Here is an 18,460-nt window from a genome sequence, read left to right as displayed (position 1 = left end):
GTTCGAGACCAGCCTGAGCAAGAGTGAGACCCCATCTCTACTAAAAATAGAAAGAAATTAGCTGGACAACTGAAAATATATATAGAAAAAATTAACCAGGCATGGTGGCACATGCTTGTTGTCCCAGCTACTCGGGAGGCTGAGGCAAGAGGATCCCTTGAGCCCAGGAGTTTGAGATTGCTGTGAGCTAGGCTGATGTCATGGCACTCTATCCCAGGCAACAGAGTGAGACTCTGTCTCAAAAAACAAAAAAATCAAGTTTTGATTTCAGGTTTTTTGAATTTCAAAAAGTTAAGAAATAAGGAGAAGTTTGGGGCCCAAGATAATTTGGGAAGCCCTAAACGGTTCTAGAAAGTGAAATAGCCTTGACAAAACCAAGACCAAGGAATTAGCATAAATAAAGGGTTTATTGGTCAGTTTGGGTAACATACTGACATACCCCCAATTCACTATTCCACATACCCAAGGCCCTAAGGTGGCAGGAGAAGCTAAGAGTATTGATAATGGGCAACCGATGGGAGGTGGAATGGACCTGAAGGCCACTGAGGGTTAACAAGGCTACCGGGACCGGAACCAACGTCCTAGGAATAAATCCAGGATGGAAAAGGCATCATCCATAGCTGGAGGTCTTGGTGATTCTGGATCTAAGGAAGAAAGTCATACACATAGGCTAAATGAAAGAGACTGAGGTAGAGACACAGGAGAGAAATATTAAAGGGTAGAAGAGTAAGATTCCCCTTCCCCAGGGAGTCTTAGATGGACCCCTTTGATTCATACTCTTAACTTACCACTTCTAGGACTGCTGTCTGCCTCTTGTCGGGTTACTGTGGTCTCTTTCCGGCCTTCACTGTCCACCACAGTCCGGTGCTCCTCCACTATCTACAAGGAGTCCCCACCATATTCCTAACATCACTAAAGGTTATGTTCAGTGGTTTCTTTACACAGATCCCTTTCCAGGGCATTCCCTGGCCAGTTTCCTTTACCCTCTCTCTCAACTCACCCCATCTGGCCTGGTGATCTTGGTCACAGAGATGCTCTTGAAATAGGATTTGGGCTGGGGTTGTAAAACTGGGCCAAGACCCTCCTGGGAGACCTGCGAATCAAGATCTGGAAGGGCAGGGATATGAAGAACCAGGAGGGAAAGGGTCCACGGTTAAAAAAAAAAAATAAAAAGACAAGACAAGTGTGGCAGGAAGAAACTTCAGGGAGGGAGAATAGATAGGACTTCAGGAGAATAATATAACAGAGGACTGGTAAATGTCCTCTCCCTCTAGACTCACCATTGTCCTCTCTGGCTCTAGGATGGGGGGTCACAGGCCATATATCATCAAACTGCAGAAGAAGCCACAGTAGATAAAAAGATACCTTCCAATCTGAAACTTGAAGAGTCATGGACCCCAAACTGCTCCAAAACCCCTCTCCCCAAGAGAACAGTTCCATTCAGGATACTCTTATTTCCCAACTCCTTCCTCCTGGCTGTTTTATGTATTCTTCTTCCAAAAAGCATTCCTGAAATACTTTCCTACCCTCCCCAAACAATCCTGCCTTATCCAAGAATCATCTAGACCAGTGATTTTTTTTTTTTTTTTAAGAAACAGCAGAACACCCATTTCCTCCCAAAGAAAATCCTACAAGAAGCTTAATATAGAAAACATATAAATACACTAAGTGGAGAGCCTACGATTCCACCCAAGTCTATCAGACTCACTCAAGGATTCCAGTCTTTGTCCTTTATTAGTGGTCTCCCACAGGCTCTCATTTCAGACCCAGATGGTGGTACTCACCCTATGAAAAGGTCTCTGGGACCCCCAGTCTGGTGCTGGTTTAGGGGATTCAGGTCTTGCATCACTCTCCAAGACTCCCCCAAAGATCCTGGGCTGGTGACTATCTGGATACTTAAGCATTGAGTCCCGAAGTGTCTGTCCCTCCCGCAGTCTCTCACCAGGTGTCTCTGAAGCAGGACCTGGAAGTTCTGCAGAAAGTTGGAAGGTGGATGCTGGGGTGGGAAAGAACTTGGGCTCTTTAAATCTCCCTGGAAATCATCAAGTCTTCTTACACTTCCCATCCCCCAACTACTCCCGGCAGGCTCCTAATTTCCCCCACCAACCCACTAGAAACCATAGGTTCTCCCTCAGGGAAAGCCACACACCAGGAGGATGGGAAGGCAAGGTCCAGGCCCCCATCTCGCTGAAGATGCTATTGAAATCCCGTACTAGGTCATCAAAGCCAAAGTTATCGTGGAAATGCATCCCTCCTCCTGGGCTGAAGCTGAAGCTGAAGCCAAATTCCTCAGGGGGCTGGGGACCATCAAACCTCGGGCCCCATGTGGCTCCTTCTTCCTCCTCTTCCTCATCTTCATCTTCATCTCGAGTCATCCCTCCAAAAAAGGGATCTCTGTGGCTAAGAGTGGAGGCAGATTGGCCACCAAGATTCAGCACTACTTAAGCCTTAAATTCAACTCATGGTGGCAAAGTGGGACAAAAGCAAGAGTCTGGGAAGATGGGGAGAGGGTGAGAGGACTACCTGTCAAATCAAAACATAACAGCTGACAATTCTTTCTGATTTTGTTTTTATCAGTCTGTCCTCACCTCGCAATTCCCCTCAAACACCTCCCCTCGGTTTTTCTTCAGGATCCCCCAGCCACTCCCCTCTCCCCCAAGGTCCTGCTCACTTGCTCATTGTCCTGTTCCCCGGATCCCCATTGTCTTCCCCGCCCGTGTCCCTGTTGCATCATCCCAGGCTGGAGAAAGGCTTAGAGTGCTGTTTCTCCTCTTAACGACCAACGCGGTCACGGGGTGAGTGCTCAATGTTTCGACTTCTGTCCTCTCCGTAGGAGTTGAAGCAGTGAGGAAGAGAGTGTTTTTCCAAAAATATGGCGTAAGGGGTCAAGCTCTCCCCAGAAGGCCCCACCCTTGTCCGAGCTGGACCTATTCTCACCTCCGAGGTCCAGGAAAGCCGAAAAACCCCCGGAAAAGGTCAAAGAGGCTCATTCCCGTATTGGGACTCGAACCTTCGAACTCCTACCGTGGCCCATTCGCACCAGGGGGCTGCCTGTGCTACGCTGTCGGAAATTGAGCGAAGCGTCAGTTTACGTTGCCGGAAAGCAAGCCCGCGATCCGGCCACACTGTCGTAAAACGACTCGCAGCCGGACGTGGAAAGGCTCACATATTTGAAGACTTACTTTACCCCACCTTTCAGAGGCCAGATTCCTGTTAGGGAAGTGGGGCATGACGGACTTTCATTTTCCAATAACCGCCTCCCTCCTAACTTGATTCTTCTTCCTGCAGACCAACCCAGTCCAAAAAGGTCTTTCGAGGATTTGATTCTTGACGGTACCCTGGTATAGCCGCCAGAGGGCAGCCCAACCGCACTAATGGACCGGTGTGAGACCCTTCCTCACCCCCAGGCTAACCACACCCGAGGACGGCCAGTGGAAGCCACCTTGACTCCTTCTCGGTCCTCTTTGTTTCTAGACTGACTCGGGTGCCATCTGGTATCGGGGTGGACAAAAACGTTTCACTAAGCTCCTTCTAGTATTGAATTCCCCAGAATTGAGTAGTGATAAAGGCATGGGGACGCAAGGACATAATAACTTCCTCCTCTCCAGCTAGGAAGGAGTCTGTCATAACCATAAAGGATTCTTTTAATTTTTCCAAGCAGGCTCTGCAACCAGCAAGATAAAGGATTTGTAAGAAATTAAGGGACGGGAAGATAGTGGAAAGTCCTGGTAAGGAAGAGTTTGGGGCCATAAGTATCTCTTTTTTCCTATCATTGATTTTTTCAAAGTCTCTCCACCTCGCCTTCCTGTACCCATCCAGGCGCCAGGCCTTGCTCAAGACTCTTAAAGGGTTTGAGTATAGCGATGCCACATGAAAGCACCCAAGATGCAAAAAGTACTTTAGTCTATTTCTAGGAGTAATGGGCCCCAAGCTTTAGTTTTGCCAGACAACAATGCATCCTTTGCTCTTCAGTTTATTTGCCCGAATCCATCTAAGTTGTACTTAAAACTCCACAAAGCCATTGTTTTTTCCTTTGAAATGGTGTCAGTTCCTTAATCCTCTCCCCTTTCCACCCAATCTCCTTTATCCTTCTCCCTTTACTGTGTGAAATCGGCTGTAGATGTAGCAGTTTCTGGATGAAATAAAGATTTATGGTGGTTGTTTCCAGTCACCAGTTTATGAAATTCTTAGGGGGGAAGGGAAGGGAATCCCCTCAAGGACAAGATACTACTAGCACATTAAGGTCAAAGGAGTTCTTAAAGGGCGAAGATTTCATTTTATTCCACCGCCTTCGGGGGCCTGCTAGAGGAGGCCCGGTTGGTACAGTAATACTTATTCACCAAGCTGGTCATCGACGAGACTGAGGATATCCTAGACGGAGCAAGAATGGGCAGAGGCTGAAGGTAGAGGTTTTCTTTTTATATATACAAGACACATTAATCCATTAAATTTGAGGACACAGTACAAAAAAAAAGAACACTTCAACTAATTCATCTGACAATGCTGTTCATATGACGCCATTTTTTTGTTGTTGTTTTGTTTTCCTAATAATAAAGGAGGAGACTTAGGGCTGTTGGGCTGATATATATTTGGGGGTCCTCCCTCCCCACCTCACCCATACACCACCAGGGTGAACAGGAGAAAGTGAAGGAAGGGCAAGGCCCACAGCAAAGTTTCATAATCTTGAATGCAAGGGGAGAGGAGGAGGAGGAAGAGGAAAGGAAGGAAAAAAAAAAAGGAGAAAATACAAATCCTATAATACATACAACAGGGTGGGGATGGTATGGGAATGGGACAGACATGAAGCCGAGGCATGGGGTGGGCCGCTGGGGGTGGGGGGCAGCGGAACCCCCCCACATTCCTTTCTCTCTTTGATGCTGTTTCCATAGTTTCCAGGCTGAGAAGCCCTCTCAGAAGATGGGACCAGGAGAAGAGGGTCAGGGCCTCAGTTGGCCCCCCAGCTGTAGCTGTTGTAGGCAGACTTGTTGGTCTGGGGCTTTTGCGGGATGGAGCTGGTCTGGCTACGTTGCCCGCTGCCCGTCTGCAGGGGAATGGGAGGATGATGGGGAGGAAAAAAGTATCTAGTTAGTTCGACAAATTTGTAACATCTTTGGGTGGAGATGTGCAAATTGTCTTGCTCTCCCATTCCCATTACTACTGTTCTCAACTATAAAATATGGTCTACACAGTGGCTAGAGCCCCTCTCTTACAAGCAAGAAGGCATTTTTGACCTTTAAATAAGGAAAAGATGAAGAGGGCAAGACACTTTTGGAGACAAGATAGTGAGTCAATTCCACTTATTTTCAATTCTACCTTCTCCCATTACCTTACCACCTTCCCCTGTTCTTGGAGATGAGTGATCACAGGCAATTTCATTTTCATTGATTCCCATGAATGCCTCAATTTGGAAAGCTGTCTTTGAGAGCAAGAAGCCCTTATTCTAGCTCCCCAGCCAGCTCCATGATGAAGCTCTAAAGTGGCTACTTGCACCACCCCACGAATCCCCACCCCTACCACACATCACATCTGAGTCCATTTCAAGCAAGGCAGGAGAAACAGTCTGAGGCCTCAGGCTTCAGATGCTGTCCCAATAATCTTTTCCATTCCAGTAACCCAAGTGTTTTCCAGAGTTGGGGAAGGGCAGAAATATAAAGAGGGTGTTGGGGACGGGAGGAGAGAGGAAGGGAGGCCAGAGAGCTCAGCAAGGTGTTTGTGTTTGTGTATCCCGATTTGTGACCGCGCAGTCTTTTCTCTTCAAGTTCCCTGAGGCTGTGGAGGTGAAATGGAGACTGAAAAGGAGTGGGTTCAAGCATATCATCATTCAATTTCATTACCTGCTCCTCCTGCTGGCGCTGGCAACAGAGAATCATCTGCAAATATGGTAGCTGAGGCAGAACCAGGATATATGGAAAATAAAGGGACAAACTTTGACAATAGAACTCCACCATTAGAAGGGAAAGCTATAATGCCAAGGAAGGGGGAAGGCTGGGAGAGGTAAGAGGGGAGGTGTGACCCAGGTCTGATGGGACCAGGACGACTGTGGCATGGGAGGAGGTGTGGAAGAGAGGCACCAAAGGAATTGGGCAAAAAAAGCTTTCCATCTGGCCCCTTCGCTGAAATTTCCTTTACCGGCCGCTCATGTTATGTGCGCTTGTGTCTGTATGTGCTGTGGCCCATGGCTGGCACTAGGGAGGGATTGGGTGAAGGTGGTGGTGAGGAAGGGTAAGAAAAGGAAAGGGAAGGCAGTTTTAAGGGATATGAAGAAAGAGGAAGGGAAAGGAGAGAGGGGAAAGGGGCTATTACCTGGCCATCCTGCTGCAGGTGATGGTGAAGGATCTGGGAGTGCGGCTGCTGATGGGGGGTCAGAATGTGCATAAAGGGGGCAGGTGGGTAGGCAGCAGCTGTGGCCGGATTGATGGGCCCCCCACTTCCTAGGGCTGAAGGCAAGTTGAAGGAGGCAGCAGGAGTACCGGAATGAAAACCTTGTTTCTCAAAGGACTGCTATCCAGGAGGCCAGGAGGAGAGAGAGTAAAAGGGATCAGCAAACTAATTCTGGGAGTTTCTGAGCCCAAGCTCCCCCACCCTCAGAAAGCAGCATGGTGTCATAGAAGGGACAGTGCACCTGAAATCAGATATTCAGGTCTCAGTTCCAGCATTGCTTTTTTTTTTTTTTTTTTTTTGAGACAGTGTCTCACTTTGTTGCCCAGGCTAGAGTGAGTGCTGTGGCGTCAGCCTGGCTCACAGCAACCTCAATCTCCGGGGCTCAGCGATCCTACTGCCTCAGCTTCCCAAGTAGCTGGGACTACAGGCATGCGCCACCATGCCCGGCTAATTTTTTGTATATGTATTTTTAGCTGGTCAATTAATTTATTTCTATTTTTGGTAGAGACGGGGTCTCGCTCAGGCTGGTTTTGAACTCCTGACCTTGAGCAATCTGCCCGCCTCGGCCTCCCAAAGTGCTAGGATTACAGGCGTGAGCCAACACGCCCGGCCTCCAGCATTGCTCTTTAATTGCCATGCAATCCTGGGCAAATTACTCAATCTCTCAGCCTCAATTTCCTCATATATAAGGGATGCTCTCTGTTATAAGGCTCAAATAAGAGGATGAATGTGAAAGCACTTTGTAAAATTATATGTCATATATGAACATAGTGAAATTTGCTGACTACTCTTGGTATCCCTACTCCTGGAGTTGGGCAGAAATTAGAACTCCTTAGATATTTCAAAAGAAATACATACATACTGAGATGTCTGAAGTGTTGAAGGTCTTGGTCATGAAGCACTCCTCCAAACCTCTAATACTTTATAGCAAGCTTTTAAACTATTTGCCTCCCAAGTAGCTGGGACATGTGCCACCACGCCCAGCTATTTTTAAATTTTGTGTAGAGAGAGGATCTCATTATGTTGTCCATACTGATCTCCACTTCTGGAGGACTCAAGTGATCCTTGCCTTGGCCTCCCAAAGTGCTGGGATTACGGACATGAGCAACCACAAGCTTTTATTTATGTTGATGGGGGATAAAAGCAACATAACACAAACCTGTGGATAACTCAAAACGCTTCACTTAGTTATAGGGGTTGTCTCCTTTCCCATTCCCCCTTTTTATTACAGATTAACTCACAAAGAATGGAATTAACTAGTTTCCCTTCATTCTCATATTCATTCTCTTGGAAAGTTATGAAAAAAGTTTGGGAGTAGGTTGGTAAAAAGGCCAGGATAGTTGCACAGTAAATCACATGACACATTACAACAATTTGCCATACCTCACCTTCCTATTACATTTCTCTTGTTTTTTCACAGAGGGCTAAAATTGAAACTTCTTAAGAGAAACTGAAGTGTAGATAAGACCATTCATTTAGAAAAGGTAGAATGGGATTCCTGACACCTCTTCTAAGGCTGTTCTTGTCCACTGTATTTCTACCATTTCAATTCCATCTCCTTTACGTCCATCTCTCTTTTTCAACACTTCTGTCCAGAGCCAGGCACCTACCTGGGTTTTGGAGTACACAGAACCCGAGATATCTGGCACGCCCGTGTTACTGGAGGTGACTGATACACCTAGGGGAGGAGGAAACAGACAGGAGGATTAGCTCAGCTAGCTGCCTGGTCCCTGTTTCTGGGATGTGGTGATATCTGTAGCCTTTCTAGCTATACCACTGCAAGAGAATTTTGGTCTGTTTTCCAGCTTCACATTAGTCCTAAGAGATGAGTTCATGACACAAAGTCTCCCTAAAGGTTCTTTTGCTTTTTCCAGTAGTGTGCTGAGTATATGTATGAGAGAGTGAGGCAAGTTGTTTTTTGGAGGACAAGGGTTAATAACCAAGCCTTACTAGGATATACAATTTTCAAAACACTTTTGTGTCAAAACCCAACAGGAATGTAATAAACTTTTAATTTTAATGTCCATTTCAAATCAATCTACCCAAACTACACTCATCCTACCCCTGAAGACTTCAGTAGTCTGGCTATTTCTCTCTCTGAAGAGACATTTTTGTGCTTAAAATCCATGCCCCAACAACAGAAAGTAGGAACTAAAGGAGTGGTCCAATTTAATCCCTAAGAGCACTTTCATTTTCAAAGCCTCAGCTCACTTAGTCCAGCCTCTCCAGTCTTGAAGCTTCTAGGCTATATACTTATGATTTAAAGGGCTCGCACAAAGATAAATTTCCATGTACACAATTAAACCCTAAGCACAGTGGAGTGAGAAGTGGTAGGAAAAGTGGACAGTAGGCTATCTCCTATCGCATAGGTAGAGCACAAAAACCAAATGTTGCTTTTAGTTTACAACTTCAGCTTTTCCATGAGATAAAAGCTCTAACCCATACCCCAACTTCCATGTTTCCTGTTGAAAAAACTCCTTATCACTACAACTTTAAGGAAACCAGAGTAGTACAATACCTCATTTTAATTTGTACTCCTCAAACAAATACACATACTACACTCTAATTTCTAGGTTATAGGGAAATGGGTCAAGGAGATATGAAAAGCCATGGGATAAATAATCTAGTATCTTTTAAACTTTCAAATTTTAAACAACAATTTGAGGAAAAGTAATTTAACAAGGACCTTTGTAAAGCATGATTTTTTTTTTTTTTTAAAGATGTATCAGTTCCTATGAAGATAAAGTGAAGCTCCAGGAAAATCTTTGCATTTCTATGCATTTGGATCCTTCTCCTCAGAGGTACACATTCTTTCTCTGCTGTTAGAAGCACTTTGTTGGAAAAGTTTTTTAGAGGCGCTGTGCTCAAGTGACCAGATCACAAATAAGGAATCCTCCATTCACCCATAGTTCAACAGCAATCCCTCTTCAAACTCCAGAACCCAAATATTCCCAAAGTGTAGGACAAAGGTAGCCTTCAAAAGTTAAGCCCACCTTGGACAGTCAGTTTAAAAATCTTCCCAATAAAAATGGAAAGGGCATTGGAAAACCCTCCTACATCATAAGTCCAGATAGTTCCTGGGAGGAGCAAACACCAAATAGGAAAAAGAACAGAACTTCAGAAACCAAGCAAGAGAAAATACTTCTCAATCTCTCAAGTATCAACTCTCTACACCTTAAAGCACTGAAGTAAAAGGCAACAATATAGGAACCTCTTAAGGAGCTAATGGAGTAATTTTTCCCTTCCCTTTCAAACTCCAGGTACCCATCAAGGAAATCACTGGGTAATAGGCATAACTTTTAAGAACAGAGTTCAGTTATGGAAAAGATCTAAGTTAATAAGGAGGTTCATGTGGAAGGGTTGAGAATGAAGATGGAAAAAAAGAGGACATAAGTAGAACATTTTTAAGGTAATATGACAACAATTTTATCTTTACCTCAAAGGCAAAAAAAAAAAAAAAAGCTTATTTAGTCACCCTCTGCAAAGTGAGGCTAGGTTGCCTACATAGGAGAGGGAAAATGACTAACTGGATTCTCAAGCTGGGTGGCATGAGAAATTTAGCTCCAACATGGCCTTACCTGATCTCACTCTTTCTAAATATTAGGCTAGGTAAAAACTTCTAGCTTCTAGTCCAGAGGCCTTATCTTGGATATGGGGTTAAAGGGACTGGAAATGCAGGAAAAATAAGAATACTCTGTGTAGTGACCACAACAGCATCAATGTAAGCATTATAGACCCTAGAAAATAATGGGATTTCTCTACCCCTCACCAGTTATTAGAAAGATCTTCAGTTCTCTTGCTTTCCTTCCAACATCCTGCCTATCCTCCACTCCCAACAGTGATAATACCAACACGATGTGATGGCACAGAGGAGAAACAAGAACCAATCTCTCCCAGCATGAGAGCCCCTGGGGAATTGTTACATTCCACAGAGCAAAATTATTCCAGAGGGCTGAGAACAAATACAAGGAAAGCTGAACACTTTGGTTTCCAATTAACCAAGGGTGGTGATCTCACTCTCTAAGTTAACTCTATAAACAAAGGGCTGATGGTTGGACTGGGTGGGGATTAGAATTTCTAGATGTCTGACCAAACCACTCCCACACATCCTTAGCTACACCCACAAGGTGCAAAACGACTTATAATCCACAATCTCTAATAAACCATTGAGGGACTAAGACCATGTGCCAGGCTAGCACAGTTTCCACAAAGCCCGAGTCATCAACTAGCTGATCACTAAGAACTTTTATCAGACCTCAGCCACTTGGCCTTTGGGAACCAGATGTGGGAATTAAGCCTTGGAAGATACTTCTTTAACAGCTCTGAACACCATCTATTTTGCCTTTCACCATAACATGACACTCCAAACTTATTTGTCCTTTCCCCTCTGCTTATGTCAGAGGCAAAGGGAAGCTCTAAATGGAAAAGTGAAGCAATATAAGCATGGGGAATCAGGGATTTTCTAGGAATAGTTTTCTTTACCAACCAATCAATAGGCTGGAAACTGAGGCTGTTTCCCCTCCCCCCACCTTAATAAAACCATCATACTGAAAAGTTAACAGTACTTGGGCTATGCTGGGGTTTGATTGAAAAGGCCACCCTCCACCCTTCATCCACACACAGCACAACATTGGCTCCTAGTGTCCAGAAAGACATGCACGGAAAAGAACGCCAGAGTTAGCTAAAGAAATACCACAGTTTATTGAAGACTACAAATATTTTTGTTACAAGTTGAAACTACATGCCTTCCAGAAATCAAAAGCAACAGCAGGTGTGTGCATTGATGCTTCGGAGGTGCTGCACCACTTGAACTCGAAATGGGTAAGACAGGGTCAGACACATGGGGGAGAGGGAAATGGGGGAGGGGCAAGTTCAAAAGCCCAGAAGGTATCCACCAACTCATTTCCCCAAGCCACGCAGGCCATGGCCTCAGCTCAGCAGGCTCTCCTCAGTGGTCTGGTTTCTGAAACAAGACTTCAGTGCAAATTTATACACACACACAAAACATAGCCCCCAGCCTTGGGCCAAATTAGCTCTCAGCCGTCCAGAAATGCTTGTAAGGGGGTGGATATTTTCTTCCTAAAAGGAATCAAATACATAAAAATAAATGAATTTAGAGGTTGATGATGAATAGAATGACAAGAGCCCTCTGTGGGGTTAGGAACTGGGGGTTCTCAAAAGGGCTGTTACAACAGATTTCTGAAATCTTAAGGGAGATGAGAAGCTAGGATTTCCATGATCGGGTATGCCAGTTCTCTTATATTATCAATCACCTACCTCTTAAAATTCTTGAACCTGTTCCAGCTAAGACTTATACCTAATGTTCTCGGAATGGGGCCACTCCAAGTCAAAAAGCTTGTAATTCTCCCCACCAAGGATTAGGGTGAACCTTGCTCTGTGAAGGGGTGGCCACAAGGAGGTAGATAATAAATTTCAATGAAGCTTCTCAGGATTTCTTTAATTTAAATCATGACTCTAAGTCATCACTCTAAGTCCTACAACACAATTCAAAGCTCCATCTTGGTTGTTAGTTCCTAGCCTTACTGCCCTCTGTGGTCAGCTCAGACAGTTTCCCAATTATTGAAAACCTTGGGCAATTTACCCACCTGGAGCCCACTTGCTCCATCCAAATCACCATGAAACTGTAATTGAGCTGACAGCTTTGAAGGACATCCCTCAACGCCCTAGCAATCACAGCAACCTACTCCCCATATTCACCTACAAGTCACTGAAAAAAGTAGATGAAATTGTTTTATTCAAAGACTGCTTCTCACTCCCTGCCCTCCAAAAGAGGAGGAAACTGTAGGTATGGAAATAAGGGATAGGCTAAGTATCTTTTAGGTCAGTATCTATCCAGAGGATTCCTACACTTTCCTCCCTGACATCAGACATGCAAAAGGACTTTGCAAAGAGACCAGCCATACAAATGAAGGAACCTAAAGGTCCAACTCTCCCAGTCCAATTCTCACTCTATGGAGTAGTCATGCCTACTCCTTTCTCTCTGTATCTTAGGTCTTCTAGCTAGGGAATAAAAAAGGAGCCACATAAGAAAAGTAGTACTATAAAGAGATTTAAGCCAAACCTATCAGTTTGCTAGCTAACCCACTTAACCCTTCTAAATCACTGAACATATACCCTTTTGTACTATTAATATCATACATATTAACACTCGCCTCCACTGACATTTCAGCAAAATCTTGGGGCTTCCTACCGTACTTCCCACCCAAACTTTTGGCCAGCCAACATATTCTAATAGCCAACACACATGCTTGGACATTCCCACCATGAATAGCAGACACATATTCTAGTGTCAAGCTCCTCTGTTGGTGCTGCTCCCACAGACACCCAAGTCAGTCAAGCATTAACAATCCTACCTGGAGCAGCAGCATACCCTCACCAACCCCATTTTCTCAACACCAAGTCTTCCTTCCTGAAATTCATCCAATAACATCCCACAGATACCACTGAGCCAGGGCCAAGGTGAGCTTACCAGTGTTGTATCCATGAGACCCATATCCACTCGGCTGTTGGAAAGGGGTGGCCGATGCATTCACACTGACATTCACACCATGCTGCTTGGAAGAGGTAGGAGCCACCTGAAGAGCAAAAAGGCCAACACTACAATGAAATGGCAGCAGAATACCATTTGTCCCACTTGTCCTACTCCAAGACTGTACATTCAAACAGCTTCTATCTTGATATAGGCTGGCCACAGTTTGCATAGTGAAATGGGCTTACTAATATTTTTGGAATCTACCAGTTAAGTCAAAAAATGGTAGTCTGGAGGGAGGGATAGGGACAGTGGTAGCAGGGAATGAATGACAGTCTGAGTGAAGCAAAGCTATATGGTATCACATTCACCCTGTGGCTAATTCTAAGAACAGGCAATCTCTATCCTCATTCTACCAATTCCAGCCCCACTCCCCCTCCCAGGCCAGAAACAGGCTGGAGATGGTAATTGTTCCTTCTTATCCATTACTAAAGTAGCTAGGATCCTTTACCACAAGAAGAGACCAAGACCAGGTACTCACAGGGAACACAGCAGGCCCATACTGGAAGGTGCTGGGGAGGCCCGGGACCCCTGTGTAGTATGGCAGGCTGGTGTAACTGTAGCCAGGAGGCAGCGCCGGGTTCAGGAATGTCTGCTGCGTGGTGTGGTGAGTCTGCGTCTGGTTCTGTTGGGGTTGGGCCAAGGTTGTGGCCGGAGCTGGGGAGGAGGCATCCCCACGGCCGAATTTTGTGAGGTCACCTGTGACACGAGAGGCTAAATGTACCTGCCTCTTTCACCCCAACACCAGTGTAGAATTACCTCTTCTGGTTTCACATAATTCCAGGAGATCCCATTCAAAGACTGTTGAAGTTCAATTCCCTGAATGACATTTCTTTGTGGCTCTATGTAGCACTGCTCAGCATACACTTAGCACAGTGCTCGTCAAAGACTAATGCTGAATACCTGTGCAATACTGTGGCAGAGATAGGCTCCCAGAATAAAGCTCCTGCACGATTTCTCTTTCATCTTCCCCCTTCTTCCTCCCCTCTGCTCCTCCATGGGGAAAACCCTGTGCCAGACTTGAAGGACAATGATAAGTCAGGCAAAAAAAGGAGGCTCAAGGCCTAGCAAGGCAATGAGACCGCCACTATGAGTACAGGGGAGAGATGAGCACAGAAGGCCAGGTCAACCACTGTACCTTCCAGAAAAAGCTGGAGAATGGCTTGAAACACAAAGTCAAGATATCATGTAGAAATAACAGGAAGACAGTAAAAACAGTGGGACGAAAAGTAAAAAGCTGCCACACGTCCACCTTTAGCAGGATTCTAAATCTACCAATCCTGATTTATATATCCATTTTATACTTTTACCAAAGAACCTTAATTAAGGTGAGAGCTAGGTCCCTTCCTGACGCTAATCAGGATTCTGCTACCAATTTTAACACAATCTCCCTTTATTCAATTCCACCTCAGTCCTACCAGAGTAAGGGTTGCTGGCCAGGCTACCATCCCTCCCAGTCAGCGGAGTGGTGGGTGTGGGAAATGGGATGCTGTAGTAATCCTAGAAAAGAGAAATAAAAGAGCAGAGATTCAATGCACTCATTCCCCAATATGAGAACTATTTTTCCAGAGTGAGAAGCAGAAGAATGTTAGAGTACTGCAATTTATCCAGCCACTGATTAAGCTGGCTAGAGCTGGCATGAACTCCAAATTACTCTTGCATACACTGTCCCCCCTGCCTGACCATTAGCCTAGTCAGACAAGGTCTACGGGTATGCCAACTTGAAAACGTATGAAGGTGCATCAGGACCAATAATATTTCCAACACTCCAGACATCATTCTTATCAATCTACTTATTCTGCTCACTCTCCTGGGGAAACGGATCTTTCCTTCTGTAATTTAAAGTGTTTGGGACATACAGAAAGCACCTAGAGAGTTCCAGTATACCCTATTGGACTGCAGATTAGGTTAAAATGTGTTTACTTCAAAGATGCCCCACATACTCACCAATGGAAATCTTGTCTGAAGCATCTGCAAGTCGTCATAACCATATACTTGTGGCTGAAAAATATAAATATGTAACAATAATGGGAACTGGTCATGTTAGCAAACTAAGGAGCTAAGGAATAGGCCAATTCTAAAACAACATTCATCCTCATTCTTGGTTAGTGCAGGTCACAGATTATGTCCTTCAGTTTTCTTTAAGAAGAAAAAAGCGAAATATAAAGATATTAAATAACTCATGAAAGGTCTTGAAGCTGTCTTTGAAGCTACATACCACTGATTCAACTAGGCTGGCCTCTTGGCAGCAACAGTGCAGACATAAGTTACACATGAATAATTTGCTTTACTCACTATTCTACCAATCTCTTATAGCCTTCAAAATCTGGTTTAAAATTGATCTCTACCAGAAAGGATTCTTTTTTTTTTTTTTTTTTTTTTTTTTTTGAGACAGAGACTCACTCTATTACCTGGGCGAGTGCCATGGTGTCAGCCTAGCTCACAGTAACAAACTCCGGGGATCAAGCAATCCTCCTGCCTCACTCTGGGACTATAGGCATGTGCCACCATACCCGGCTAACTTTTTCTACTTTTAGTAGAGATGGGGTCTCACTCTTGCTCAGGCTTGGTCTTGAACTCCTGACCTCAAGTGATCCTCCTGCCTCAGCCTCCCAGAATGCTAGGATTACAGGTGTGAGCCACCACGCCCGGCCAAGGATGCATTATTTTATTCTTGTTTTCTCCAATTTCTGGGTACTAAGGTAGTGTTTTATTGTTTAAAAAAATGCATAAGAGACCTATTTTGATGTTTCATGTGTGTGATTTTTTTTGTTGTTTTTTTGTTTTGTTGGTTTTTTTTTTGAGAGAGAGTCTCACTATGTTGCCCAGGCTAGAGTGAGTGCCATGGCATCAGCCTAGCACACAGCAACCTCAATCTCCTGGGCTCAAGCAATCCTGCTGCCTCAGCCTCCCAAGAAGCTGGGACTACAGGCATGCACCACCATGCCCAGCTCATTTTTTCTATATATATTAGTTGACCAATTAATTTCCTTCTCTTTTTAGTAGAGACAGGGTCTCACTCTTGCTCAGGCTGGTTTCGAACTCCTGACCTCGAGCAATCCGCCCGCCTCGGCCTCCCAGAGTGCTAGGATTACAGGCGTGAGCCACCGCACCCCCCCCCATGTGATGTTTATCTAGACTTCCTCTATGAGGACAAGAACAGGTTTTTTTGCCTTTTTTTTTTTTTTTTTTTAAAGAGATAGGGTCTTGCTCTGTCACCCAGGCTTAGTGCAATTATATGATTATAGCTCACTTCAGCCTTGAAATCCTGGGCTCTAGCAATCCTCTTGCCTCAGCCTCCCAAGTAGCTAGGACTATAAGTGCACACCACAACACCTAGCTAATTTTTTTTTTTCCAGAAGAGATGGTGTTTCACTATGTTGCCCAGGCTGGTCTTTTTTTGTTGTTTTTTTGGAGACAGAGACTCCCTCTGTCGCCCTGGGTAAAGTACAGTGTCATCATTGTAGCTCACTGCAACCTCAAACTCTTGGGCTCAAGTGTTTCTCCTGGCTCAGTATCCTGAGTAACTGGGACTACAGGTGCATGCCAGGACGCCCAACTAATTTTTCTACTTTTACTAGAGATGGGGTCTCACTCTTGCTCAGGCTGGTCTCAAACTCCTGAGCTCAAACAATCCTCCTGCCTCCAACTCCCAGGGTGTTAGCATTACAGGCTTAAGCCACTACATCTGGCTAAGAACAAGCATCTCTAAAATTTTTTCATAAATACCTTTCGTCTTAATAGGTACCAAATACTTGAAGATGATAAAAGATACACCAGGGCACAAAGCTACGTTTTTTTGTGTTTTTTTTTTGAGACACAGTCTCACTCAGTTGCCCTGGATACAGTGCTATGGCATCAGCCTAGCCCACAGCAACCTCAAACTCCTGGGCTCAAGCAATCCTTCTGCCTCAGCCTCCTGAGTAGCTGAGACTACAGGCATGCACAACCATGCCTGGCTAATTTTTTCTATTTTTAGTTGTTTGGCTAATTTCTTTCTATTTATAGTAGAGACAGGGTCTCACTCTTGCTCAGACTGGTTTTGCACTCCTGAGCTTAAGCAATCATCCCACCTCAGCCTCCCAGAGTGCTAGGATTATAAACGTGAGCCACTGTGCCTGACCAAAAAGCTACTTCTGTCAGCCACTTATTCTCAGATAGTCCCAGAATGAGTCAGAGAACTCTGCTTGAAGGCCAGACCCCCAGAATTTAGGCAATCAATCCAACTAGAGAAAATAATTCTCTAAGAAACTAACTAAAAGAGATTCTAGGTGAATATAGCTAGCCCTTGGCCTTAGAAACCTGAAGGATTTTCCTCAGGTTCTACAAGGCCAACGGCAAGCTTGAATATGTGCAAGTTTTGGTAAAGCAGGGGTACTAGAACCAATCCCCAGTGTATACCAAAGGACAACTGTATGCTTTTCCACCTGAAGCTAGAGCTATAAAAAAAGTAGCCACACTATACTCACCTTCTGGAAAAGACCCTTCAGCCTCACTTACCGGATAGGCATGTAACAGCCCTGGAGCCATAATATATGGATTAGGCAACAACGGCGGGACCCCAGGAGGGAGGTTGGGGGGAGCTTTTCCTAAAAGAGAAATTACATTTTTATCCTGTCACACAATTACTTATCTCCTCCATCCCAGAGGAATGCCATCCGCTTACAAGGCTACCTGAAGTCGTAGCAACTGAGCTTCGAGTCGAGGCTGTGACGGTGGAGTTGCTACCTAGGCTGAGACCTAGGCTACTGCCACTATTGAGACTGGAGGAGACACTGACCACTGGGGGAGGTGCAGAGACTGTGCTGGAGGTGGTAGAGAAAGTGCTGGAGGAAGAATGGAGATTCGCCTCACTTTCCACACTTGTGTGCTTCAAAGGGGGGGGGGGCAGTGAAAGGAGAGAATAAGAAAATAGAGATTACCAACACAGGTCAGTAAAGACAAAACAATCCTTTCTGCTGATTATATTATTATGTCAACTTCCCAATTAAAAAGTCCAAGGCAGGATACCAGGGTGCCCTGTGCCAAAATAATTAGAATCTCCAGCTACACATTCCTCAAGATTCATCTGGCAAAGATGGTAACAAGAGTCACTGCCCATCACCATCCTGTTCAGAAATATAGGAAAGTGGATGGGAACAAACTCCTCAAACACTATTGGTAAGAGGACACAGATAGCTGGGATATGAATAATGTTTCATAGACTTTTCTCCCACACTTTCTTCACTAGTCCAGCTCAAGAGACCAGTTGGTAGGCTAGAAAAAAGTAAAAGTTCTGACTTTAAACCTAAAATTGCATATTTGAGAGACCCCTACAAAAGCATTAGCCCACGTATCTTTCCCCAGGGTTCCAGCAAACCTGATACCTTTGTCCAAATTGGTTCTTCCTTTACAACCTCAGCTTAATTCCACAAATAATAGTTATAAATCGAACCAGTGTTAATTCTTTGACCAAAAGCTTTCATCTGCCCTCTATTTTCATAAAAATGTCCAGCTCCAAACTAATCATTTTCAGGACTCATATTCAGT

At 44.7% G+C, this 18,460-nt stretch overlaps 2 protein-coding genes and 1 non-coding gene across 30 annotated transcripts in view; all 3 read right to left on the bottom strand.

Annotated features, from left to right (window-relative positions):
* Nucleotides 1-388: 388 nt before the first annotated feature.
* Nucleotides 389-3,105, bottom strand: HAX1 (HCLS1 associated protein X-1). 3 transcript variants are annotated; one of them, XM_012791216.3, is made up of 7 exons: nt 2,938-3,105; nt 2,150-2,400; nt 1,785-1,972; nt 1,281-1,332; nt 1,001-1,107; nt 789-879; nt 389-644 (listed from the first exon to the last, which is right to left on the bottom strand). In XM_012791216.3, the coding sequence occupies exons 1-7, from the start codon at nt 2,988-2,990 to the stop codon at nt 559-561; spliced, it is 828 nt and encodes a 275-aa protein (XP_012646670.1). In that variant the 5' UTR covers nt 2,991-3,105; the 3' UTR covers nt 389-558. The 3 variants fall into 3 exon arrangements, with proteins under 3 accessions (XP_012646670.1, XP_012646671.1, XP_012646672.1); XM_012791217.3 differs by lacking the exon at nt 2,938-3,105 and adding an exon at nt 2,672-2,909; XM_012791218.2 differs by lacking the exon at nt 2,938-3,105 and adding an exon at nt 2,589-2,677.
* A 1,145-nt stretch (nt 3,106-4,250) lies between these two features.
* UBAP2L (ubiquitin associated protein 2 like) overlaps nt 4,251-18,460 on the bottom strand; it is a 46,259-nt gene continuing 32,049 nt past the window's right edge. For 5 of the 26 annotated variants that reach the window (XM_012791205.2, XM_076000174.1, XM_076000168.1 and 2 more), the window contains exons 19-27: nt 17,606-17,801; nt 17,432-17,520; nt 14,879-14,932; nt 14,350-14,431; nt 13,413-13,630; nt 12,872-12,977; nt 7,992-8,059; nt 6,304-6,498; nt 4,405-5,041 (exon numbers count right to left, since the gene is read on the bottom strand). In XM_012791205.2, coding sequence (XP_012646659.1) covers nt 4,946-5,041; nt 6,304-6,498; nt 7,992-8,059; nt 12,872-12,977; nt 13,413-13,630; nt 14,350-14,431; nt 14,879-14,932; nt 17,432-17,520; nt 17,606-17,801 — 1,104 coding nt within the window. In that variant the 3' untranslated portion in view covers nt 4,405-4,945. Of the gene's footprint in view, nt 4,372-4,404; nt 5,042-5,484; nt 5,886-6,303; nt 6,502-7,991; nt 8,060-11,058; nt 11,461-12,871; nt 12,978-13,412; nt 13,631-14,349; nt 14,432-14,878; nt 14,933-17,431; nt 17,521-17,605; nt 17,802-18,460 lie in introns of those variants that run through there. The other 21 variants (XM_012791214.2, XM_076000177.1, XM_076000178.1 and 18 more) reach the window with 10 other exon arrangements.
* Nucleotides 14,515-14,650, bottom strand: LOC142869857 (small nucleolar RNA SNORA58). The gene has a single exon (XR_012918408.1). It is a non-coding gene; the product is annotated as a small nucleolar RNA SNORA58 (small nucleolar RNA).

Source organism: Microcebus murinus, chromosome 2 (assembly GCF_040939455.1).
Source record: "Microcebus murinus isolate Inina chromosome 2, M.murinus_Inina_mat1.0, whole genome shotgun sequence".
Taxonomy (NCBI): Eukaryota; Metazoa; Chordata; class Mammalia; order Primates; family Cheirogaleidae; genus Microcebus; species Microcebus murinus.
Note: the sequence above shows the minus strand (reverse complement) of the source record. Positions and strands in the feature narration are given on the sequence as shown.